This window comes from Agrilus planipennis, unplaced genomic scaffold (genome assembly GCF_000699045.2).
Source record: "Agrilus planipennis isolate EAB-ADULT unplaced genomic scaffold, Apla_2.0 scaffold148, whole genome shotgun sequence".
NCBI classification, from domain to species: Eukaryota; Metazoa; Arthropoda; class Insecta; order Coleoptera; family Buprestidae; genus Agrilus; species Agrilus planipennis.
Genome location: NW_020438929.1, coordinates 360,808 through 383,268, shown reverse-complemented (window position 1 = coordinate 383,268; position 22,461 = coordinate 360,808). Strand labels below are relative to the sequence as shown.

Below are 22,461 nucleotides of genomic sequence, written 5' to 3'. Positions count from 1 at the left end.
TACAAATTAGTAATTATTATTACTATTTTCAAGATTTTTAATCTCCTCTCTCTAACACCGCACTTTATAAATATTAAAAATTAAATTCAACTGATATCGTCCGTGGTAAAAGTTCGACCAATTTTGTCGCTTTATTATATTTAAGTAAAAGAAAGATCTCTGTACATTTAATCGTGTGAACTTTTTTAAAATGCACTAATAAAACGTAATATTAAGGCGCATAAACCGTTGAACCAATCGTTCCGCTCTTTTTTAAACCTCTTAATTTGATATATGGTATATCACTTGCTATTACATATACAAAAACAAATATTAATTTCATCAAAATTGAATAAAGTGGAGAATACAGAAAAAGAATAAGTACACATGTATGTATACCTTCGTATATGTTTATAAGTTTATGTTGTAGCATTTGCGCATAACATAATTTAAATATTTAAAAGAGACGTTCGTGCTTGTTGCTCTCCTTTCTTCATTTGGTAGCTGCAAAGACGTAGGTGCGGTTAGATGCGAGAATAAAATATATATAGATATCCACGTACCATGTACACAACATACCATTAAATAAAAGGCTTTTAATTAATTGCGTATAATCGATATACAGACAATATTATTGTTATAAATTCAGTAGCGTTTGAAAATCGATCGTTATTCCAAGACGATGAGTATGTAACAAGCATTACTTTCCACCACTTGACTTCTTAACCCGTGGAGCGCGATGTAAATTACTTAATTCGCGTTTTCAATTAGAAGAATAGAAGCAGCAGAGCGAATATTGAACTTCTTAACTTTATATACATACGACAATAACGAGACGTTATTCTCTCAAACTGACAATGAGTTTATAAAGAGCACCAATTAGAAGTTGCGCGAATAATTTTTTAATTTACTATTGTTTTTCCCCAAGTGAATTTGAAATATGTGCAAACGAAGCTGGATTACCGTCATTATGACCGTTATTTTCGGTAAGAATAAAAACCTTTTATTAGATAAACATAACTTTTCATAAGGTTTATACTTATTAAAGTAATTACGTACACATTTTTTCTTTATTATTAAAATTTTACCGTTATAAAGTAAATCTTTTTATGAGTGAAGGATAATAAATTTATTTACAGAATTTCGGTCTGTATTAGTTTTCAGAGACACTAATTAACGGAGTGTAGTGAACAAGTTTGTAAACTATATCTAGTAAACGCAAAAACAATAAATGTGCACAATAAAACACTAAAACATTCTTATTTTATAAATAACAGTTTAATAATTCGTGACTATTTAGCTATTAAACGTTAAAAACCAGTATGTGAATTTTGAGTTAATTAACAAAACCAATGTAATTGTTTTTTTTTGTAATTTGTGGAAGTGTTTTTGGTATTGATTTTTCCCATATCTTTAAAAAGTCAAGTTACATTCGAAGGAATACAACTACCTCTTATTTCTCTTCAATAACTTTTTTCTTTGTTTTTTTTCTTTTATCCAAATCATCTAATAATAATAAATTCACCCCCTGACTGTTCTATTATTGTATGCGGTACTTTCCCCGATATTAATCTATTACCCTCGTCGTGCAAGGAAGTAAGAAATTATTAACGTTGATTATTGGTAAAAGCTTTTTGCGTGCCGGAGACTATGAAAAAAGGTGGAAAACATAATCAACTACGGCGTCGATTTTGGCATAATGGGGATATTTATCAATAGCATCTAACACACGAAATTATAAGAGGGGGAATATGAGACGTTAGGTTTTTAAGGGGCTGCACCTTTTCCAATAGACGCCCTTCAATTCATTCATCATTTTGCTTTTTTGTATTAATTATCCTTTCAGTATATAAAGTTATATTTTGATTTTCAATTAATCAAATTACTCCTTGTCGATAATTCAAACAAAAGAAATATCAATTTATCTTACAAAATAGGCAATCATTTTTATAGAGTATCTCTTTAATATACTTTATTGTTTCCCTCTACAGTTAAATAAATATTGCATACCTACATAAAAAGCATAGAAATATTGACAATTTGTTTTTTTATTACAGGTTCAAATTTAACTTCTTCTGTAAAAATAACACGATTTCACGTTCCCAGTAAAGTTAGTCACAGTGCTCTTTTAGACTGCAAATACAATTTAGAAGGCGAACAATTATATGATGTTACATGGTATAAAGACGATCAGCAGTTTTTTAGGTGTAGACCAAACGGCGAAATTATTACATATGTTATAGAAGCAATTAAATTAGATTATTCAGAAAATGCTATCCTAGGATCTTGTCAAGTTACCTTAATGGCCCTTACGCCAAAATCTTCGGGAATTTACAAATGCGAGGTCATTTCGGAAGGCCCAACATTTAATTCTGATTCGAAATCCGTATATCTCGGTAAGTAAAAATCATATAAAAAAAAAATCAACAGAGGAAAAATGACGATAATTTGTTATTGTTTTATTTATTTTTTTAAAGTTAACTGAAGCTCTGACAATCAATCAGATAATTTAAATACAGAAACGAACGTTTTTCAGATGTTGTAGATGCACCTTTAATTCAAGAACATCTTTTTACTGGATCGTCGTCTATAAATAGGCACAATGAGAGTGATGGTAAGTAATTAAAACTAGTGATCATCTTCATTTTAAGTATTTTTGTTATAAATTAAAATTTCAATAACGTTTATAGAACTTCCATCGACTTCAGATCGATCTGGATCGACAAGCGGTAATAAATAGTACGCTTTTTTGTACAACAATACCTCTTAAAACTAATTATTTTTTATTTTTTAGGATTGTCCTTTCCACATCTTACAAATACACTTTTATTTATGTACCAACTTTATAAATTATATTTTAATCATTAAACAAGCAATTTTCATAAAGCTGTATTTAATTCTTCATACTAATACTTACATCAAAACTTTAACATCTGCAATTGAGCCAATAGCAAGTTAAGGTGTAATTACATACATCGTTGTTAGAGATCTTTACGAAAACCTTTTTATATTTGTGATGATTCCCCTTACATGAACATCCATATGTTTATCGAGATGGTCTTTCACAGAAAACCTATTTTGACACACCTGACACTTGTACACTTCAGTATGGATGCGAAAATGTCTAGATAAGTCCGCTTTTTGGACAAAAAATTTACTGCAAATGGGACATTCAAATGGACGTTCGCCCGCCTGCAATGTATGATGACTCATTGAATCACCTCTGAAAATTATAAAAATTTATTTAATAGTATGAAATATGCAGTAGCAATTAAACGCAAAATCAACTATATATTCTAGTAATACTAAAAATTTTGCCCACTCCAAGTGATTACACTCACTGCCCAATCTAAAGTGACGAACTTTTGACTTTAAATTAACAACAATAACATTAACAAATAAATATATATTTGAACAATTCCTACTTAACTGATATAGCCTTCCAACTCTTTTGCGCTTGTTAATTTCTTCACGGTGCCTTTCACGATATCTCTGTTGTCTGGCTTTTTTTAGAGCATCCTTATTGTCCACTCTAAAGTTTTGANTCCCCTTACATGAACATCCATATGTTTATCGAGATGGTCTTTCACAGAAAACCTATTTTGACACACCTGACACTTGTACACTTCAGTATGGATGCGAAAATGTCTAGATAAGTCCGCTTTTTGGACAAAAAATTTACTGCAAATGGGACATTCAAATGGACGTTCGCCCGCCTGCAATGTATGATGACTCATTGAATCACCTCTGAAAATTATAAAAATTTATTTAATAGTATGAAATATGCAGTAGCAATTAAACGCAAAATCAACTATATATTCTAGTAATACTAAAAATTTTGCCCACTCCAAGTGATTACACTCACTGCCCAATCTAAAGTGACGAACTTTTGACTTTAAATTAACAACAATAACATTAACAAATAAATATATATTTGAACAATTCCTACTTAACTGATATAGCCTTCCAACTCTTTTGCGCTTGTTAATTTCTTCACGGTGCCTTTCACGATATCTCTGTTGTCTGGCTTTTTTTAGAGCATCCTTATTGTCCACTCTAAAGTTATGAAATTTTGTTATTAAATAAAACATTAAAAAATAAATAATAAATATACATTTGAACAATTTCCACTAACTGATCATTTGATGTTGCTTCAGTAATTTGTCCCGTTGCAATGCGCTGTTCATTTTGTAGAAATTGCCTGCGTTCTCTTTCTTTATTTAGGGCACTAGCTCTTTTTCGCTTGTTAATTTCCTCACGGTGTCTTTCACGATATCTTTGTTGTCGCGCTTTTTTCAGAACATCCTTATTGTCCACTCTAAAGTTAGGAAATTTTGATTTTAAATAACAACATTAACAAATACAATACGTGTGATAAAATGTGTTATAAATATAATTACCTGACTGTTACCATATGTCTTTGATTTGATGGATTTTGCTCATTATGGGATTCAATAACAATATCATCTGTCTTTTGTGAACTTTGACTACTGAAAATAAATAAAAAATAAAAATAAGTAGTGTTAAAATCATCAAAATTAGTTTTTATTAAGTGATATGCTTCCATGCTGATTTGACATAGCTCCCAAGCATTTATAGGACTATATTTATAGTACCATCACATACACCATTGACAGCTATTATTGAAATAAAATTTATGTATTTTTAATTTGTAATACAATTCCATGGATAAAGGTGAATAACCAAAGGATTTGTTTTATTATTATTAAGTATAAAGACTACTTTACTTCCACATTTGCCAAGCACGCTGTTTCAATATTTAACTAAAAAAGTTGATGGGACAAATCTTTTAGAATAGTTGTTAGTTTGTAGACAAATGTCAATTTTTTTTTTAATCTTCTTGATAATCTTACTTTTGAGAAAAGCTCTGTTCATAGGTTTCACATTCAAATTGCAGTTCTTCTCTGTGTGATGTTGAATGTTCTCTCAAATGTGATTTGTGACAAATATCACACTCAAACTTTTTCTTGGTTTCTGAACATGGTACTAAAATATAAATTTATATAGATTTTTGTTTATATAAGTTTTATTACATTACTCATATTTGTATATCACCTATATGAATTTTAATGTGACAAATATAATCTGCTTTAAATGCAAATTCTCTTCAACAGAATGTACACTTACATGATGTCCTCTCACTGTGAACTTTCAAGTGACTGCTTAAGTCTAATATTGATGTATAAACTTGTGGACAGAATTTACATTTAAGTTTCTTTAACTCAACATAAGTGGCATCAGTTACATCTGCATTGATATTTTTTAAATTAAGCTTAATTTCTTCTTCAAAAATATCATCTTCTAATTCCTTTTTTATAACAGTTTCTTCTTTTATATCATTTAAGTTTAAAAATTCCTTTTGTTTATCATCTTCCTTAATAAAAACACCCCATATTCCGGTGGTAAGCCCAATTTTACCTTCAAAAGTATTTTCTTCTCCTGGTTGGATAGTGGTTTCTTCTTTTATATCATTTAAATTTAATGGTTCATTTTTTATATTATAGTAACGAGTTTCGTCAATAAATTCGATTTCACTTTCAAATATATCATCTTTTACTTCTGTTTTTATAACGGTTTCTTCTTTTGTATTATCTAAATTTAAAAACTCTTTTTTTCTATTATGTTCCTTTGTAGAAAAATGCCATATACCATCCATGTCCTGTAACAATTCACTTTGCAGTTACTTTTTATATTTCTTACTTAAATATTCTGTATATGATGTCTGTTAATATCATTTCTTTTGATTTTTACCCCGACTTTATTTACAAATGTTAATTATTTACCATATTATAATAATAACAAACGCTGACAGAACTTTGACGGCTCCACTGACAGGTTACTGACAGGTGACAGATGTTGATTGAAAATAAACAAGTGTGAACTTTAATATTTAAGGTTATGTTTAATAAATTTGTTTTAAAAACTTTTAAATAAAGTTTACTTTAACCCATTTTAAAAATGCCGNCCCAGCCTTAAGTTTTTATTTAACAGGGACGGATCCAGGATATTTTGAATTAATCGATTTAAAATAATATGCTTAGTTTTTGATTAATGAAGAATATAATTCAAAATGAGTCAGATAATCCAAACAAATATAGAATCGTAATTTTACTTTTTTTCAATTGAACTATCGTAAATAATGGCAGTTCAGTTCAATTTTGTTATGTGATCAATCATGGAAGACAAGTCCGATACTGTGTTATAAAAGTTTTGTTTATTCTTGAGATTTGACTTGACAATTCTCAGAAATGTGACGTGAATAATAAAAGAGACAATCTTCCATATCAAGTGTTTAAGATGGTTTAAGGAACGTGTGTAACAAAATAAAAGATGTTTGATTACAAGTTGCAAGTGATATTTTGTCTTTAAAGTGGAAGAACTTGTGGAGAAAATTGTATATGTTTATACGGTAAGCACAAATTGCTTTTCATTATGGTATATAAAAATGGGTGTTTTTGTAGTGTAAACCTACTTTTAATTTACTTTATGTGAATGTGACGTAGCTAATTACTTTTGATAACAAACGCTGACAGAACTTTGACGGCTCCACTGACAGGTTACTGACAGGTGACAGATGTTGATTGAAAATAAACAAGTGTGAACTTTAATATTTAAGGTTATGTTTAATAAATTTGTTTTAAAAACTTTTAAATAAAGTTTACTTTAACCCATTTTAAAAATGCCGGTGTTATCAAGAATAAGGGACTTCTTTTACAGGCATAAAAATAAGTTTATTGTTAGCGGTGTTATTATTACTGGATCCATTCTACTGACCAGATATGCCCAACAAAAGTTAAGGGAGTGGCAGGAGCAGCATGCAAAAGAGTTTTTAGAAAGAACCAGAAAACAACAACATTTTGAGAGCACAGAACGTACTTGTAATCAAACTATTCTTAGTTTGCTCAATCCATTACTGGAATCATTATCAAGAGCACTAGATACTGATGCAGTTTTGGAAGAAATAAAAAGAAATCCAGGGAGTAAAATTAAACTATGGGAAGAGCTGAAAGTAGGTTGCAAGTTTAGCATGCTTAAATGGTATTGTTATAAAGAAAAATATTTATTTTCAGGTCAAAATATTTGCAAAAGTTACCTGTTTTATTTACATTGCTGTTGTATTAGTAATCACATGTAGATTACAACTTGGTCTATTAGGTGGTCACCTTTTCAAAAACCCAGACTCTGTTAGTCCAAATGTTCAAGAAAAGTATTTGCTTTTGTGTAATAAACTGCTTCAAGAAGGTATAGAGAGATTATCAACGTTCTTTGAGAAAGAGGTATGCAGAATTGATATGTTTTTAAAATTTGTTCAGTGTACTTGTTTTTAGTACTCAAAAATATTAGGACCATTGTCACTTAAAAAACCAATGAAATTAGTTGACTTAGAGAAGATATTTTGGGATGTACAAACAGCTACTAAAAACAGTGTGTTGGATCCTGTAGAACATATGAAAGAGTATATAATTCCAAAAGATAAACAAACAAATCCTAAAATTTATGATGACATGGTAAATGAAATTTAATACATGTCTCATCTATATCTTTTTTTTAAATATATTTTGTTTCCAGATTCAGGACACTGCTGATATAATAGAAAGTGACGAAATAAAAACTTTGGCAACTTCATGTATTAGTAGGGGCTTCATTTTATTAGGTGACAGCATTTCTGAATTTTATAAGCCACAGAAAAATGAAACAGGAACATCAAATGATACATTTATTCATCCTTCCCAAATTGAAATAGCACTTGCCAAATTAATTCCTATTCTGTCTGGTATTATGACTAAAAATGCCTTCCCAGAACATTTAATACAACAGTTGATTACACATGATAAGCTTAAAGTCTTAAGTGCAAATATATATGAAGCTTTTAGTTAGTCATTTCAATTTTATGTTTTGGATTACAATGTGATACTTTAAGTAAGACACATTTTGGGTAAAGGAATTTAAAATTAAGGAAAAGAGAAATGTATCTGTGATTGAAACTTATTATAGGTACCATATAAATCATTGTCAGATCAGTATGGTGAATTTCGCTCAGATTGATTTTAGTTTTGTATAAACTTAAATAAACCTATTTTTGTGAGCAAAATATAAATTGAAAGCCAGTTTTGGGACTAGCAAATCAGTTAACTCGTAAAATCACCTAGAAATTCTGTTTTCATAGTTTAATCACTTAAGCAAAACTCTTTCAAGATTTATATTGCTTTTTTAATTTTAAAATGAAAGTGGACAGTGTCACAGTGAACTTTTTCTTAGTTTAATAGACATGTAGCTTTCATTAGGTGCCACTTCTATATATATAAATGGAAGAACTCCAACTTTTCAGATTTATAAAAAAAATGCTTCTTTTCAAAATGAAAGCGTTTTACATAATGTATTTCTAATTAAAGTACTTCTACTTGTTTAAACTACTTTAAGACAAAAGATATTGTAAAAAGTTATCAGAAGTTGTAAAGCTTTGTTATAGTATTAATTGATTACAACACGAAAAATTTTTTGGAAATATGATTTTATTGTAAGTTATATGTAAATCTTTATTAGTAAGGAGCACTAGTTTCCAAATATTTATATTGTTTTTTGAGTGAATTAAATAATTATGAAATATTTAATTAGTTTTAATTAACTACCAACATTTAATCACCCTGTACATGTTGTCACCATTGAAGTGAAGATGTACATACAAATGTTAGTCAGTGAAATTTATATTTTAAAACATTGAAATTTTTAATTGTTTATCTTTTATTTAATACACTTATTTTATTTATAAAAAAGTTTAATAACAGTTTTTTATAATTTCCTGCCCAGCCTTAAATTTTTATTTAACAGGGACGGATCCAGGATATTTTGAATTAATCGATTTAAAATAATATGCTTAGTTTTTGATTAATGAAGAATATAATTCAAAATGAGTCAGATAATCCAAACAAATATAGAATCGTAATTTTACTTTTTTTCAATTGAACTATCGTAAATAATGGCAGTTCAGTTCAATTTTGTTATGTGATCAATCATGGAAGACAAGTCCGATACTGTGTTATAAAAGTTTTGTTTATTCTTGAGATTTGACTTGACAATTCTCAGAAATGTGACGTGAATAATAAAAGAGACAATCTTCCATATCAAGTGTTTAAGATGGTTTAAGGAACGTGTGTAACAAAATAAAAGATGTTTGATTACAAGTTGCAAGTGATATTTTGTCTTTAAAGTGGAAGAACTTGTGGAGAAAATTGTATATGTTTATACGGTAAGCACAAATTGCTTTTCATTATGGTATATAAAAATGGGTGTTTTTGTAGTGTAAACCTACTTTTAATTTACTTTATGTGAATGTGACGTAGCTAATTACTTTTGATTGGTTTGTTTACCTTGCTAGGACGCAAAAAATCTAGGTTTATAAGGTTTAAGTAAATATTTTTTTCAATGTGTACTTCATAGTAGCACCTGTAGGTAAAATTTCATTTTAAATATTAATTATAATTTACTAATTACTTCTATAGTTTTGTTCTTGGAAAATGAAATTTATGACAATATTAAGTAACTGTTTTTTACAGTAAGTACTTAATTGCTAAGTTATATAGAATATTTCAATCATTATTATCGTTTAAGTAGCATTAAAATTACATTTCGTATCATGTTGTTAAAAAAATTAAATGGTTTATTGCAGTATTTACTGAACCATGTAAAACTTTAATTACCAATATTAATTGCAGTGCTTTTTTTCATACAAAACTACTTATTAATATTTCTATATTCTAAATATCAACAAGCATTAGGTATGTTGCGTTTTAAAATACTGTTTTTATTAATCTAATGTAGGTACCTAAAGTGCTCCTTAACTTGGTAATTGTTTTTTGCATATGTTTACTATTGAATTATTACATAACTGATTGATTAAATGAACTTGTTTTCTGTTATTTTAATCAATGATATGTTCATTTTTAATATCATTTAATTGCATGAATCATATTCATTCAGGATCATGAGTATTTGTGTATTATATTAGTGTACATACCTATCTACATATATGAACTACTAACACAACTTTTATATCAATGTTATATATTATTTTTAATCTTGTCTATGTGTTTGTCTGCCTACAATGTGTACGTTTGTGTTTGTAACAGTACAAGATTGCTTTTGAACATGTTTCAACATGTTTAGTCTAATCAGAATAGAGCCAAGTCCTTCCTTCTTATTACTTAGTTATTCCTAAATTCTACTGAAAGTATTGTAAGGAATATACATAACTATTTTTGTTTTCTTAGACCCTAGTAAAGCTAGCTTAGGTCTATTTGAAGTTATATATAATAACTGATAAACGCTTTTAATTTTTTATATTGGAATATTCTTTGTAAAAGGGAACAGTAAAACAATTATTCAGGGAAAGTTAACACATTTTTTTATTATTACAGAATCTTACATCGTGATATTTTCGTCTCTCCAGTTTTAAAGGCAAAAACTACGGATGATAGACTTCTTATAATATCTACTTGATCATATCACTTCACAATTACCTGCAATGGATCCTAATGGAAGTTCTGAGAAGTGTTCATGTGAGGATACTGAATCTCCTCAATCCAGCAACGAAAAGAACGACTCGGAAATCGTAGCAACCCCAGCAACCTCACCTTCCCCAAGAAGATCTAAATTAAGTCTTTCAGCTCTAGGTTTGAATATTCGTAAGGGGCGCTCCCTAAACTTTACTCTGAAACGGTCTAAAAAACAACCGTCTTCGAACTTTCCACTTTCATTTTCCACATTCAAAAAATCATCGAAATGGGTTACAAAGCTTAATTGTTCGAAGAAAACTCCAAAAGAACCTGAAAGCCAGTCTTGCTGTCAATGCACCTGCTACCGCAAAACAGAAGACCATCCATTGGGGGCGGGTGTTGTGTTTTCAAACCAAGAAGAAGCCAGCAGCAGCAGTAGTAGTAGTAGTAATAGTAGCAGTACTAGTAGTAATAGCGGTAGTGGTGGTACCATCCCAAGTGAAACTGGGGAGTGCAGTAAAAATGTATTACCGGAAAACAGTAATGCAACTAGAGAAGAAGAAACACCTTATGGAAGTTGTGCTTCCAGTGTAGTACCAAATAATCACAATCCTGCTTCTCAGCAGAGATCTGGTAATGAAGAAGGATCAGGACTTGTACTTCATAGGGATCTGTACAGTGGATCAACTGGAAATATAATTGTACCTCCACCGTTTATTGATATGCACTGGTAAGAAATTATTGCAAATATCCGAAAACTATTAAATATCGATTTACTGTACTCTTGAAGACTGACTGTCACAAACATATTTTTTAAATTTATGTAACAGTGTTTTATTGTTAGGTTGCACACATTTCACGACTGTGATGAAACTGCTCGGCTGCAAAGGGCGCGAGAAATCGAGCAGGGTGTGGAAATACCCGTCTCATCGAGACAACCGCCACGTCGAGTACAACTTGTGTGCTCAGATGTAGAGGGTGACAACGGGCAGACGCCAAGGCGTTTGCAACTAGTATGTCCCCCTGATCTGACTGTTGACTCCCTTCGTGCTCTCTTTCACACGCACATTATGCTACGCACCTGTCCCATAGACACAATCACTGGGTGCCACACACAAGTGGACTTTATACATTGTCTTGTGCCTGACCTGTTAGATGTTACAAACTGTAGCTTTTATTGGGGTAAGTGTAAGGTAAGCGAGGAGATAAACATTGATTTATTTTCTCAATCTCCTCCCGAATGCTAAGCTATGATCTAGGCAGCTAGAGTGGTCACTTGGTACCAAAATATAACGTATGGGATAAAAGTAACACTTTCGCGGTTGATTCACTTACTTTCATTGGCCCATGCTGGCAGAAACACCGTGTGCAATATGAAAGTAACTATTCATTTCTTCTAGGGAAAATGGACAGATACGAAGCAGAGCGTCTTCTGGACGGTAAACCCGAGGGAACTTTTCTTCTCCGAGATTCAGCTCAAGAGGAGTTTCTTTTCAGCGTTTCATTTCGGAAGTATGGAAGATCGTTGCATGCGCGAATCGAGCAGTGGAATCACAAGTTCAGTTTCGATTCTCACGATCCAGGAGTCTATACTTCGGAAACTGTTTGCGACTTAATCAAACATTACAAGGACCCCAGCACGTGCATGTTCTTCGAGCCGATGCTAACGTGGCCCTTGCATCGAAATTTTGTCTTCCCCTTGCAGCATCTGTGCCGTGCTACCATCGTCAATCGCATTACGTATGATGACGTCAACCAACTACAGTTGCCCAAATGTCTTAAAGCGTATCTAAAGGAGTACCATTATAGGCAGAAGGTGCGCGTGGAACGATTCGATGATGATGTACAATGGCTCGATTTGCGGAACTTGCAGGTCTAAGTAAATATTTTAAATGATAATTATTATACATTCATGAATAATATCAATCGAATGATCGTTTATTGGTTTTACTTTTTGTTTTTGTTTCTATTGTTAATTAATATTTAGCCTGGCAAATTTCGTTTTATAAAGTATGCCATGGTTACAAACAACAAGTGAATATTATTAAAAACAACTGCAACAACTTCTGTACTTTTACCAATAAAGAATCATCTTCAAGGCATTGCTCCATTTGTAAATTTTGAAGCATTGTTGTCGGCTGAAAGGTATTAACGTCACTAAAAATTACAATAGTTTTTGTGATGCACAATTTCTATTTTTTTTTTAATGAAGTATAGTATATGAGAAGATTTTCATGGCCGATGTTACCTCAAGGGGGCTCAGTATTTGGTCTTATGGCCGGGAGTGTAGAATCATTTGCTGAGTTGTGCTGAGGCTAAGAGATTATGAGACACTAAGTCTTATCACAACTGTAGTCGACTCATCGAAGGAGGAAAACCAACCAATGTTGAATCATAAATATCGAGTCCTCTTCAAACATTAAATCAGTCCGATTATAATTGTGTACTTAATGTTTTTTTAATTGCTGCTTATTACATGATGTGAATTTATGCAAATGGGCAGCTTTTATTAGCCAGTATTAATTCTGTTGATACCTGCAATATTTGCAATAGTAGATTATTGGAAACGTATAATGTTTCCTTTTTTTTACAATTGATTATCTACATTTTAATACAATTATAACGGAATTTACTTTGTGTATTTTTTTATTTCAACTTAAACGAATTAGTACATGTTAAGGTGTAATTTGTTTTATTTAAACATCTTTAAGTTAATGTGTTTTTTGCCTATTGTAGTGTTAATGCATTTTTTGCAGTAAAAAAGTTGTTGAAATGGATTGACTGTCTTCTAACGTTTTATATATATTTTCGTAAAATTAGATTATTCTAATAGCTTTAACTTAACAGTTAATGTTAATATTTATAAAGTATAAGTGAAAATAAGTTTGTGGATAATTTTTAAGTTAAAATTTTGTAAAAAGGAAAAAATCAAACTAAATTGAATTTGTTGAATAATTACATTATTTTGGTGCCTTACATCTCAGGATTGAAATAAAATTTTTAAAGTTGTCGCAATTTTATATTGTTTTTATTGTTTTTTTTTTCTTACTTAAAAACCGATTTACATTAAAAAATACAACAAAAATAAATTCCCGATAAAATATGAAACTAAATTTAACTTAATAGTTACCTATTGCTTTTTAAATAAATTACGACGTGTAAGAAAAAAAAATAAAACTGTGTGAATATAAACTGATGGTAATAATTAACTGCAGGTGTGTGTTCTTTAGAAAAAAGAATTTTACATTCGTGATTACTCTGTGTGAACGTCCATATGTTTATCAAGATGTACTTTTACAGAAAATCTTTTCTGACACACTTGACACTTGTACTGTCCGGTATGGACGTGAACGTGCCTATTTAAGTCTATTTTTCGGATGAAACCTTTGCCGCAAGTCGGACATTTAAATGGGCGTTCGCCCGTATGCATCATTTTGTGACTCGTCAAACCACTTCTGAAAATTATATAAAACTAAATTAATAATATGAAATAGTGACTAAATACAAAATAGTAATACATACTACTAACATTAAGGCAGCGCAGGCAGATTTCTCATGTACTACTCGAAAAATAATAGCCATGTACTATGGGCTTACTTTTTGGTATGCCAATTACACAACAGTATTTATCGTTATGTACTTACTTATAAGTAAATCTCTGTCCACAGGTTTCACACTTGAACAGCTTTTCTCCTTTATGAACACGTATATGATCATCGAGGTGATCTTTTTTGGAAAACCTTTCCTGACACAACTGACACTTATACACTCCTGTATGGACGCGAAGGTGTCTGGGCAAGTCTGATTTTAGGACGAAACTTTTGCCGCAAATGGGACATTCAAAAGGACGTTGGCCTGTATGTAATACTTGATGATGCATTAAAGTATCTCTGAAAGTTATTAAAGTTAATTTAATAATACGAAATAATAATCAACAATTGGCAATACAATGTAACATTAAACATTATGTCAACGCCAATGGTGCATTGAAACGTTCATTAACTTTTCATTTCTTGATTTGTGGCAACAAAATTGAAGATCTATTTTGATAAAAAAATATGGCAAAACTAATTACAATGAACATTTATCCAGTATACTTACTTACTTCTGAGTAAATGTTTGTCCACAAGTTTCACATCTGAACAGCTTTTGTCTTGTATGAACGCGCATATGTAGTTTGAGATGGTCTTTCCTAGAAAACTTTTCCTGACACACCTGACACTCGTACAGATTTTCCTCACAATGAATAAGAACGTGACAGATCAAATAAAATTTTTTGACGAAAGATTTGCTGCAAATTGGACATTGCAAGGGACCTTGGACATCATGCAATGTTTGATGACGCATCAGATTACTTCTGAAAATTATATAAAATAACTTAATAATACAAAATACTAATTGTGAAAAAATATTTGAATTTTAAAAATTACAATTATTAGTAACATTTTACATTAAAATCCAAATGGCAATATTTTGCAGTAATTGTACCACTGNGATAAAATATGAAACTAAATTTAACTTAATAGTTACCTATTGCTTTTTAAATAAATTACGACGTGTAAGAAAAAAAAATAAAACTGTGTGAATATAAACTGATAGTAATAATTAACTGCAGGTGTGTGTTCTTTAGAAAAAAGAATTTTACATTCGTGATTACTCTGTGTGAACGTCCATATGTTTATCAAGATGTACTTTTACAGAAAATCTTTTCTGACACACTTGGCACTTGTACTGTCCGGTATGGACGTGAACGTGCCTATTTAAGTCTATTTTTCGGATGAAACCTTTGCCGCAAGTCGGACATTTAAATGGGCGTTCGCCCGTATGCATCATTTTGTGACTCGTCAAACCACTTCTGAAAATTATATAAAACTAAATTAATAATATGAAATAGTGACTAAATACAAAATAGTAATACATACTACTAACATTAAGGCAGCGCAGGCAGATTTCTCATGTACTACTCGAAAAATAATAGCCATGTACTATGGGCTTACTTTTTGGTATGCCAATTACACAACAGTATTTATCGTTATGTACTTACTTATAAGTAAATCTCTGTCCACAGGTTTCACACTTGAACAGCTTTTCTCCTTTATGAACACGTATATGATCATCGAGGTGATCTTTTTTGGAAAACCTTTCCTGACACAACTGACACTTATACACTCCTGTATGGACGCGAAGGTGTCTGGGCAAGTCTGATTTTTGGACGAAACTTTTGCCGCAAATGGGACATTCAAAAGGACGTTGGCCTGTATGTAATACTTGATGATGCATTAAAGTATCTCTGAAAGTTATTAAAGTTAATTTAATAATACGAAATAATAATCAATAATTGGCAATACAATGTAACATTAAACATTATGTCAACGCCAATGGTGCATTGAAACGTTCATTAACTTTTCATTTCTTGATTTGTGGCAACAAAATTGAAGATCTATTTTGATAAAAAAATATGGCAAAACTAATTACAATGAACATTTATCCAGTATACTTACTTACTTCTGAGTAAATGTTTGTCCACAAGTTTCACATCTGAACAGCTTTTGTCTTGTATGAACGCGCATATGTAGTTTGAGATGGTCTTTCCTAGAAAACTTTTCCTGACACACCTGACACTCGTACAGATTTTCCTCACAATGAATAAGAACGTGACAGATCAAATAAAATTTTTTGACGAAAGATTTGCTGCAAATTGGACATTGCAAGGGACCTTGGACATCATGCAATGTTTGATGACGCATCAGATTACTTCTGAAAATTATATAAAATAACTTAATAATACAAAATACTAATTGTGAAAAAATATTTGAATTTTAAAAATTACAATTATTAGTAACATTTTACATTAAAATCCAAATGGCAATATTTTGCAGTAATTGTACCACTGGTGGGTATCTGATACTTGACAAAACCAGTGTCTGGTTTCTTACTTTCGACTAAATTTCTGTCCACAGGTTTCACACTTGAAAGGTCTTTCTCCTGTGTGAACAAGCATATGTTCATCAAGATGGTCATTTCTGGAAAAAATTTTTTGGCACACATGACACTCATACTCCTTGGTATGAACATAAATGTGCCTGTTCAAACTTGCTCTTTGGGTGAAACATTTGCCACAGGTTTTGCACTTAAATGGCTTATGAAGAGGCATATGTTCATCGAGATAGACTTTTTTGGAAAACTCTTTCAAGCACATTGGACACTTATACACTGTCCTGTGAGCACGAACGTGATTAGTTAAATCTAATTTTTGGACGAATTGTTTATCACAAATGAGACATTCAAATGGATGTTCATTTGCATCTGCAACTGTATTATTTACATTAAACTTAACTTCACTTTCAAAATTACTTTCTATCTCCGTTTTTACAATGGTTTCTTCTTTTATATTAGCTGAGTTTATAAGCTCATTTTGTTTATGATCTTCTTTATCAGGAAAACACCATGTTCTATTAGTAAGTTCGATTTTACCTATGCAAATATCTTCTGCTTTCTGTTCGATAGTGGTTTCTGCTTTTACATCACTTAAGTTTAATAGTTCATTTTTCCTATTATCTTTCCTGTCACGCCAAGTTTCGTCAGTAAGCCTAATTTGTCTTTCAAATATTTCGTCTTCTACATCCTTTTTTATAGTGGTTTCTTCTTTTATATCATCTAAATGTAACAGTTCATGTACTCCACTATGTTCTTTTGTAGAAAGATGCCATATACCATCCATGTTATTATCTTGTAATAATAAATATAAAAAAGGTACGGCAGTCTTTACTCATTGTTCGTCATTGTTTTTAATCGTAAGGAACCCTTAAATACATTTAATTTAAATTATTTATTATAAAACAAGGAGGTTATATAAATTTTTTGTGTTGTGGATCATTGATATTGTATTTTTGTATTCTATCATATATCAGTTAAAAGTTGCGTTCATTTACTCTCAAATTTCATTGTGCTTCTTTGCTTAGATTTTTAAGTTTTTATGCTGTTTTGGGTTTTAGTTTGTGCCCTACTTTTAGTTGTTTATTATGTACTAGTTCAAAAATTCACGAACTAATTACACCTTATTCTTTTAGAATTTTATTGAGTAAATAATTATGAAAAGTAGTCAGTTCTTAAAAATATATTTTTACATGTGTAGGTACATGTACATACTGTATAAAATTTTGCATATAAAGTACAAGTGTATGCTTTTTACAGATTCTACAAAAACCTTCGTAAATAATTTTTTTATTAGAGATTATCTCCTCAAATGAATACTCTTCTGACACACATGACACTCATACATTCCTGTATGGACCCAAGTGTCTGGGCAGGTCGGATTTTTGATAAAACTTGATGCTTTAAACCACCTCTGAAAAAATAAAATTTACTGAATAATATGAGATAAAAATTAAACGTAACTAGCAATGCATTCTAGTACCTAGCATTAAACATTGGTCAACCACAACGCATTCTCTTATTATGTTCACTATAAAGTTATGAAATATTGATTTTAAATAATAATAACATTGACTAATAAATATACATTTGAACAATTTTCACTTACATAACTGGTCATTTGGTGTTGTTTCATTAATTTGTTGTATTGCTTGCGTTGCATTTTTCTGTACTGCACTTATTATCCACTCTAATGTTACAATTTTGGTTTTAAATAATAACATTTACCAATAAATATACATTTGAAATTGAAAGTGGCGGCTCGGGATATTTCACAAAGAGTCTAATTACAGTGCATAATTTCAAAATTGTTTTCGAAATTATATTCTCAAAACAAACCCACCCTCGGTGTAATGTTAAAGGCTTAACGGATTAATGATCTGTCTGTGCTCATCCGAGTTGGGGCGGCCGCCGAGTGCCCATTGGCCGACCTAAACGACTGGTAAACCAAAAATACGTAATAAGAGCTACTTAGGTTTACTTTTATCTTTCACTTGCTTTTATTAGAGAGCCGCTACTGAAAAGTTAAACCCGGGGTTTGACTTACAGAACAGTTCTATCACTTTTTCATTAAAGTTTTGGAAGTCATTTATAAATTCTTTTTCACATGATAACATAGTGAGAGCATTTAATCTGTCTTCTTTCATTGTATTTCTGAGGAAAGTTTTTATTCTTTTCAGCTGAGAAAATTGGCGTTCCGTTTCGGACGTTGTCATTGGGATTGTAATGATAATTTTTAAAAGCTTTATGACTTCATAGAAAGTGTTGCTTAAACCATCCAGTAGAAGACCCAGTAGACCTACAGCACTGGTTTCTGAATTTTGTCTAAATTCTTCTCTAGAATATAGAACGCTTAATTCAATTCGTAGCCTGCTTTCATTGAGACATGGATAAAATTTTACTGCTTCTTTGAGGCAATCTTCCGGGAACCTTTTTTCAAATGAGGAGAACTGTTTAAAAGAAACTAAGTTTGATAATATTAAGTGCCCTGTAAACTGAAATCTAGTTTTTATTTCTAATAAAATAATATCACACACTTCAATAGCTTCTCTCCTTCTTTCACTTCCGTTCACTCTTCGCCGCTTTGATGGCCGAGGGTTTAGTTCTGAGTCATTTTGTTCAACGAACTGATTATCTGTGTCAGCGATTTCGGTTCGAATTTTTTTAATGGCACGTTCAAAATCATCTAAATTATTCTTGATTTTTAATGCATTTGTAGTGGCTTTTTGCAATTTATTAAACAATATGTCCACATGTGGCATAATTTTATGAAAGAATGTTAACCAATAGATAAAATTCTCATCTTCTAAAATTCGCAAATGAGCACCCGCCTGCTGAATGGTAGTTTGTAAATTTGCCTCTCTTTCAATTTCTTCTAGAGCTTCAATTAACTCTTCTCGGTGGATATACACAGTATTTACCATCTTAGAATTGAAATTCCATTTTATTTTTGAAGTACGAGATAAGCCTTTTTTGTGAAGAAATTCTTCCAATCTTGCTGCTCGTTGCGGCGAAGTAGAAAAAAAAGTACATAATCCTGTCAGATTGGCAAAAAAAATTTTGCAGTTACTATTGCTTGATGTAGCTTGTGACATAATTAAATTCGTCTGATGTGAATAACAATGTACAAAATTAGCCATTGGATACTGGTCTTGGACGTGTCCTTGTACGCCGTTAATTGCACCACTCATGACTGCTGTTCCATCATAGCTCTGCGCAATAAGTTTTTTTGGATCATTAATAAGTAAATTCATTTCGTTAAGGATACAGGCAGATAATGAAGTAGCATCATGTCCACTAGGCTGAAGAAATTTCCAAAATCTTTCGACTGGTCTCCCATTCACTATGTATCTTAAAACAAACACCAACTGAAACTGATTGGAAACATCCGTGGTTTCATCAGCTATTACACTGATAATCACAGCTACATAGTCGGTTGTTCTAATTTCATTGACAACTTGTTCATGATACACGTTCAACATTGCGTCAAGCAGCTCATTCTGTATTGTTTTTGACAATCCCTTAAAAACCGGTGCTGCTTCGATGTGATCCCTGAGTGATTTATCCAATTCTCCTGTAAAATTTATTAATTCTCTAAAAATTCCCTTGCTGTTCGATGTTTGCCGTTCGTTAGGACTCCGTAGCGCTAGTTCAAACGCGCCGCAAAATCTGATGCAATTTATTATTAAATTTAAAACATGCCTATTTTTTGTTACCTCTTCATTATGGTTTTGAACTGCTCTTCTATACGATGAATCCAAAACATTTTGAATGTTTTTTCCTAACATTCTTAGATCAAAAGCATTATTCAAATNCGTTGCCATATTTGATTTTTGTCAATGTGGATTTTTATCCATAGATTTTTGTCATATACAATAGATATAAAATGGAAATAAACAAACATATAAGGGATTTTATTAAATTTAAAACATGCCTATTTTTTGTTACCTCTTCATTATGGTTTTGAACTGCTCTTCTATACGATGAATCCAAAACATTTTGAATGTTTTTTCCTAACATTCTTAGATCAAAAGCATTATTCAAATGCCCTTCGGAATTTTCATGTTTGCTGATTTTAGCACTAAGATGCACTAAATCTCTTATACCGTTTTTCGACCAAGATGGTTCACCACCAAAAAGAAGACACGGAAAGCAAAATAAAGCATTTTTAACGTCGCATCCACAAATCCAGTCATTTTTCTGATAAATATCAAGTTTGAATTTTCTTACAATGCCTTTACCTTTAACAGATTGTTTATTTTCCAAATTTAACATAGGCATTGGTCGTTTAAGATTTTTTACTGCAATTTTCTCGTTATATGTTAACCGAGAAAACCCATTATCCACTAAAATAGCAACGGAATTAATTTTACGAGAGTTCAGAATTTGCTGTTGTTCAAGTTTTGAACAATTTCCACTTAACTGATCATCTGGTGTTACTTCAGTAATATGTTCTGTTGAGATGTGTTGTTCTCCTTTACGCTTTTCTTCACGGTGCCTTTCACGATATCTTTGTTGGCGCGCCTTTTTTAGAACATCCTTATTGTCCACTCTAAAGTTAGGAATTTTGATTTTAAATAATAGCATTAATAAATAAGTATGTGGTGAAATGTGTTACAAATAACATACCTGACTGATACAGTGTGCCTTTGATTTAATGGATTTTGCTCATTATGAGTTTCAATAACAATATCACCTATCTCCTGTGAACTTTGAGTACTGAAAGAAAATGAAAAAATCATTAAGTGATGTTGGAAATGAATCAAAATCAGCAAAAGTAGTTTTTGAAGCATGCTGTCGTGCTTATTTTGTATGACTATGAGGCAATTTAGGACTATAATATCTCCATTAATATAACTTAGCTACTTTAACTAATACAAGGTAGTGCTTTAAAGTACTTATTAGAACGTTGTAAAGATATAATAGTCTTGTTAATCAGTTACCCAAGGTATTTACCATTACTTACTTTTGAGAAAATCTCTGTTCACAGGTTTCACATTTGAGTTGTTTTTCTTCTGTGCATGTTCTTGAATAGTTTTCCAAGTATGATTTGTGAGTAACAGTTATATGACAAATATCACATTTAAACTTTGTCTTGGTTTCTGTATTCAAATTTGGAACTAAAATATGAAACTATAAGTTAGATTTTTGATATACTGTAGCACTCTAAAGAGACTACCATTACAATTATTAAATAAATAAAAAAAAATGCATATAAAATGCCTTGAATTAATATAAGTAACATCAGTTATATCTAGAGTTATGTTGTTTAAACTAAACTCAATTTTACCTTCAAAAATATTATCGTCTACCTCTTTTTTTACCATGACTTCTTCTATATCAGTTAAATGTAAAAGCTCGTTTTGTTTATCATCTTCTTTACCAGGAAAGCACCATGCCTCATCAGATAGTTCAACATTATCTTTAAAAATAACCTTTGCTCCTTGGTTAATAGTGGTTTCTTTTTTTAAATCACTTAAATTTAATAGTTCATTTTCTACATTATCTTCCCCATCACGCCAAGTCTCGTTATTAAGCCCAATTTCCTGTTCAAATATACTATCTTCTATGTCCGTTTTTATAACACTATCTTCTTTTGTGGACTCATTTTTTATATTACGTTCTTTTGAAAAAAAATGCCTTATTCCATCCATATCTTGTAACAATTCACTTTTCACTGTTAAACTGGATGTTTATAATTACAAAGACATAATTTATTCATTACTTTTACACTTTTCATATTTTTAGGAGGTAAATATTATTCTTTATGTGATATTCGCTAAAATCATTAATTTTTGTTGAACTAACAATAAATAAAAATGGTACCACAACCCTTATTTATTACTTTGAATTGCAATATGCCTTTAATAAATAAAAATATTTATACTTATTTATTAGAAATAAGGTTATAAGAATTAAACTTAACATCTTCACCATAGATGCTTTTCACCTTTAGTTATATGTTAATCTATGGTTATTGCACAGTAGTTATTGCTTCAGTTACATAGAGTACATAGATTAGTTTAGTTTTGCT

At 30.8% G+C, this 22,461-nt stretch overlaps 8 protein-coding genes across 24 annotated transcripts; 3 read left to right on the top strand and 5 right to left on the bottom strand.

Annotated features, from left to right (window-relative positions):
* The first annotated feature begins 489 nt into the window (after positions 1-489).
* Positions 490-3,480, top strand: LOC108736637. 2 transcript variants are annotated; one of them, XM_018469131.2, is made up of 5 exons: positions 490-965; positions 2,037-2,375; positions 2,516-2,593; positions 2,670-2,708; positions 2,774-3,480. In XM_018469131.2, the coding sequence occupies exons 1-5, from the start codon at positions 920-922 to the stop codon at positions 2,845-2,847; spliced, it is 576 nt and encodes a 191-aa protein (XP_018324633.1). In that variant the 5' UTR covers positions 490-919; the 3' UTR covers positions 2,848-3,480. The 2 variants fall into 2 exon arrangements, with proteins under 2 accessions (XP_018324633.1, XP_018324634.1); XM_018469132.1 differs by having other exon boundaries at positions 2,670-2,718; positions 2,774-2,855.
* Positions 3,481-3,635: 155 nt separating this feature from the next.
* Positions 3,636-5,903, bottom strand: LOC108736634 (zinc finger protein 570-like). Of its 4 annotated transcripts, XR_003231041.1 has the most exons (6): positions 5,784-5,898; positions 5,128-5,659; positions 4,854-4,986; positions 4,380-4,469; positions 3,934-4,297; positions 3,636-3,726 (listed from the first exon to the last, which is right to left on the bottom strand). XR_003231041.1 is itself a non-coding variant. In XM_018469125.1 (5 exons), exons 1-5 carry the CDS (start codon positions 5,784-5,786, stop codon positions 4,042-4,044), a joined length of 1,014 nt encoding a protein of 337 aa, XP_018324627.1. In that variant the 5' UTR covers positions 5,787-5,898; the 3' UTR covers positions 3,716-4,041. The 4 variants fall into 4 exon arrangements, 3 of the variants coding, with proteins under 3 accessions (XP_018324627.1, XP_018324629.1, XP_018324630.1); XM_018469125.1 differs by having other exon boundaries at positions 3,716-4,297; XM_018469127.1 differs by having other exon boundaries at positions 3,716-4,297; positions 5,128-5,898.
* Positions 5,904-6,234: 331 nt separating this feature from the next.
* Positions 6,235-14,180, top strand: LOC108736631. Of its 6 annotated transcripts, none has more exons than XR_003231040.1 (5): positions 9,073-9,247; positions 10,416-11,223; positions 11,338-11,675; positions 11,894-12,638; positions 12,711-13,276. XR_003231040.1 is itself a non-coding variant. In XM_025974170.1 (5 exons), the coding sequence occupies exons 2-4, from the start codon at positions 10,523-10,525 to the stop codon at positions 12,370-12,372; spliced, it is 1,518 nt and encodes a 505-aa protein (XP_025829955.1). In that variant the 5' UTR covers positions 9,073-9,247; positions 10,416-10,522; the 3' UTR covers positions 14,162-14,180. The 6 variants fall into 6 exon arrangements, 5 of the variants coding, with proteins under 5 accessions (XP_018324622.1, XP_025829955.1, XP_025829953.1 ...); XM_025974170.1 differs by lacking the exon at positions 12,711-13,276 and adding an exon at positions 14,162-14,180 and having other exon boundaries at positions 11,894-12,372; XM_018469120.2 differs by lacking the exon at positions 9,073-9,247 and adding an exon at positions 6,235-6,409 and having other exon boundaries at positions 11,894-13,276.
* On the top strand, positions 6,603-8,573 carry LOC108736633 (peroxisomal biogenesis factor 3). Its single transcript, XM_018469124.2, has 4 exons — positions 6,603-7,009; positions 7,071-7,277; positions 7,329-7,508; positions 7,570-8,573. Exons 1-4 carry the CDS (start codon positions 6,680-6,682, stop codon positions 7,876-7,878), a joined length of 1,026 nt encoding a protein of 341 aa, XP_018324626.1. The 5' UTR covers positions 6,603-6,679; the 3' UTR covers positions 7,879-8,573.
* Positions 13,596-14,974, bottom strand: LOC112904353 (gastrula zinc finger protein XlCGF49.1-like). Its single transcript, XM_025974171.1, has 4 exons — positions 14,944-14,974; positions 14,599-14,850; positions 14,138-14,383; positions 13,596-13,948 (listed from the first exon to the last, which is right to left on the bottom strand). The coding sequence occupies exons 2-4, from the start codon at positions 14,838-14,840 to the stop codon at positions 13,747-13,749; spliced, it is 690 nt and encodes a 229-aa protein (XP_025829956.1). The 5' UTR covers positions 14,841-14,850; positions 14,944-14,974; the 3' UTR covers positions 13,596-13,746.
* A 20-nt stretch (positions 14,975-14,994) lies between these two features.
* Positions 14,995-16,080, bottom strand: LOC112904352 (zinc finger protein 708-like). The gene is made up of 3 exons (XM_025974167.1): positions 15,995-16,080; positions 15,538-15,783; positions 14,995-15,348 (listed from the first exon to the last, which is right to left on the bottom strand). The coding sequence occupies exons 2-3, from the start codon at positions 15,771-15,773 to the stop codon at positions 15,147-15,149; spliced, it is 438 nt and encodes a 145-aa protein (XP_025829952.1). The 5' UTR covers positions 15,774-15,783; positions 15,995-16,080; the 3' UTR covers positions 14,995-15,146.
* An 84-nt stretch (positions 16,081-16,164) lies between these two features.
* Positions 16,165-17,373, bottom strand: LOC112904351 (gastrula zinc finger protein XlCGF7.1-like). The gene is made up of 2 exons (XM_025974164.1): positions 16,344-17,373; positions 16,165-16,250 (listed from the first exon to the last, which is right to left on the bottom strand). Exon 1 carries the CDS (start codon positions 17,212-17,214, stop codon positions 16,426-16,428), a length of 789 nt encoding a protein of 262 aa, XP_025829949.1. The 5' UTR covers positions 17,215-17,373; the 3' UTR covers positions 16,165-16,250; positions 16,344-16,425.
* A 222-nt stretch (positions 17,374-17,595) lies between these two features.
* On the bottom strand, positions 17,596-22,305 carry LOC108736636 (zinc finger MYM-type protein 5-like). 8 transcript variants are annotated; one of them, XR_003231039.1, is made up of 7 exons: positions 21,718-22,305; positions 21,394-21,547; positions 21,057-21,146; positions 20,441-20,979; positions 20,144-20,208; positions 18,037-20,001; positions 17,596-17,841 (listed from the first exon to the last, which is right to left on the bottom strand). XR_003231039.1 is itself a non-coding variant. In XM_025974148.1 (6 exons), the coding sequence occupies exons 1-6, from the start codon at positions 22,079-22,081 to the stop codon at positions 17,728-17,730; spliced, it is 1,326 nt and encodes a 441-aa protein (XP_025829933.1). In that variant the 5' UTR covers positions 22,082-22,305; the 3' UTR covers positions 17,596-17,727. The 8 variants fall into 8 exon arrangements, 1 of the variants encoding a protein (XP_025829933.1); XR_003231035.1 differs by adding an exon at positions 17,911-17,958 and having other exon boundaries at positions 18,037-20,208; positions 21,718-22,303; XR_003231036.1 differs by having other exon boundaries at positions 18,037-20,208; positions 20,441-20,773; positions 20,851-20,979; positions 21,718-22,303.
* Between the last annotated feature and the right edge of the window lie 156 nt (positions 22,306-22,461).

What these genes read in the sequence shown, in the direction of transcription:
- LOC108736631 (XM_025974170.1), top strand. Translation starts at nt 10,523, where the DNA reads ATGGATCCTAATGGAAGTTCTGAGAAGTGTTCATGTGAGGATACTGAA. An exon ending in CCGTTTATTGATATGCACTG is followed by an intron (nt 11,224 to 11,337) that starts GTAAGAAATTAT and finishes TTTTATTGTTAG; the next exon opens with GTTGCACACATTTCACGACT. An exon ending in AAACTGTAGCTTTTATTGGG is followed by an intron (nt 11,676 to 11,893) that starts GTAAGTGTAAGG and finishes CATTTCTTCTAG; the next exon opens with GGAAAATGGACAGATACGAA.
- LOC112904352 (XM_025974167.1), bottom strand. Translation starts at nt 15,773, where the DNA reads ATGCATCATCAAGTATTACATACAGGCCAACGTCCTTTTGAATGTCCC. An exon ending in GGACAGAGATTTACTTATAA is followed by an intron (nt 15,349 to 15,537) that starts GTAAGTACATAA and finishes TATAATTTTCAG; the next exon opens with AAGTGGTTTGACGAGTCACA.
- LOC108736634 (XM_018469125.1), bottom strand. An exon ending in TCACAGTGAGAGGACATCAT is followed by an intron (nt 4,987 to 5,127) that starts GTAAGTGTACAT and finishes TTTATATTTTAG; the next exon opens with TACCATGTTCAGAAACCAAG. An exon ending in GAACAGAGCTTTTCTCAAAA is followed by an intron (nt 4,470 to 4,853) that starts GTAAGATTATCA and finishes ATTTATTTTCAG; the next exon opens with TAGTCAAAGTTCACAAAAGA.
- LOC108736633 (XM_018469124.2), top strand. Translation starts at nt 6,680, where the DNA reads ATGCCGGTGTTATCAAGAATAAGGGACTTCTTTTACAGGCATAAAAAT. An exon ending in AACTATGGGAAGAGCTGAAA is followed by an intron (nt 7,010 to 7,070) that starts GTAGGTTGCAAG and finishes ATTTATTTTCAG; the next exon opens with GTCAAAATATTTGCAAAAGT. An exon ending in CTAAAATTTATGATGACATG is followed by an intron (nt 7,509 to 7,569) that starts GTAAATGAAATT and finishes TTTTGTTTCCAG; the next exon opens with ATTCAGGACACTGCTGATAT.
- LOC108736636 (XM_025974148.1), bottom strand. Translation starts at nt 22,081, where the DNA reads ATGGATGGAATAAGGCATTTTTTTTCAAAAGAACGTAATATAAAAAAT. An exon ending in GAACAGAGATTTTCTCAAAA is followed by an intron (nt 21,147 to 21,393) that starts GTAAGTAATGGT and finishes ATTTTCTTTCAG; the next exon opens with TACTCAAAGTTCACAGGAGA. An exon ending in AGGCACACTGTATCAGTCAG is followed by an intron (nt 20,980 to 21,056) that starts GTATGTTATTTG and finishes TCCTAACTTTAG; the next exon opens with AGTGGACAATAAGGATGTTC.
- LOC112904351 (XM_025974164.1), bottom strand. Translation starts at nt 17,214, where the DNA reads ATGGATGGTATATGGCATCTTTCTACAAAAGAACATAGTGGAGTACAT.
- LOC108736637 (XM_018469131.2), top strand. Translation starts at nt 920, where the DNA reads ATGTGCAAACGAAGCTGGATTACCGTCATTATGACCGTTATTTTCG. An exon ending in TTCGAAATCCGTATATCTCG is followed by an intron (nt 2,376 to 2,515) that starts GTAAGTAAAAAT and finishes AACGTTTTTCAG; the next exon opens with ATGTTGTAGATGCACCTTTA. An exon ending in TAGGCACAATGAGAGTGATG is followed by an intron (nt 2,594 to 2,669) that starts GTAAGTAATTAA and finishes TAACGTTTATAG; the next exon opens with AACTTCCATCGACTTCAGAT.
- LOC112904353 (XM_025974171.1), bottom strand. Translation starts at nt 14,840, where the DNA reads ATGCGTCATCAAACATTGCATGATGTCCAAGGTCCCTTGCAATGTCCA. An exon ending in GGACAAACATTTACTCAGAA is followed by an intron (nt 14,384 to 14,598) that starts GTAAGTAAGTAT and finishes AATAACTTTCAG; the next exon opens with AGATACTTTAATGCATCATC. An exon ending in GGACAGAGATTTACTTATAA is followed by an intron (nt 13,949 to 14,137) that starts GTAAGTACATAA and finishes TATAATTTTCAG; the next exon opens with AAGTGGTTTGACGAGTCACA.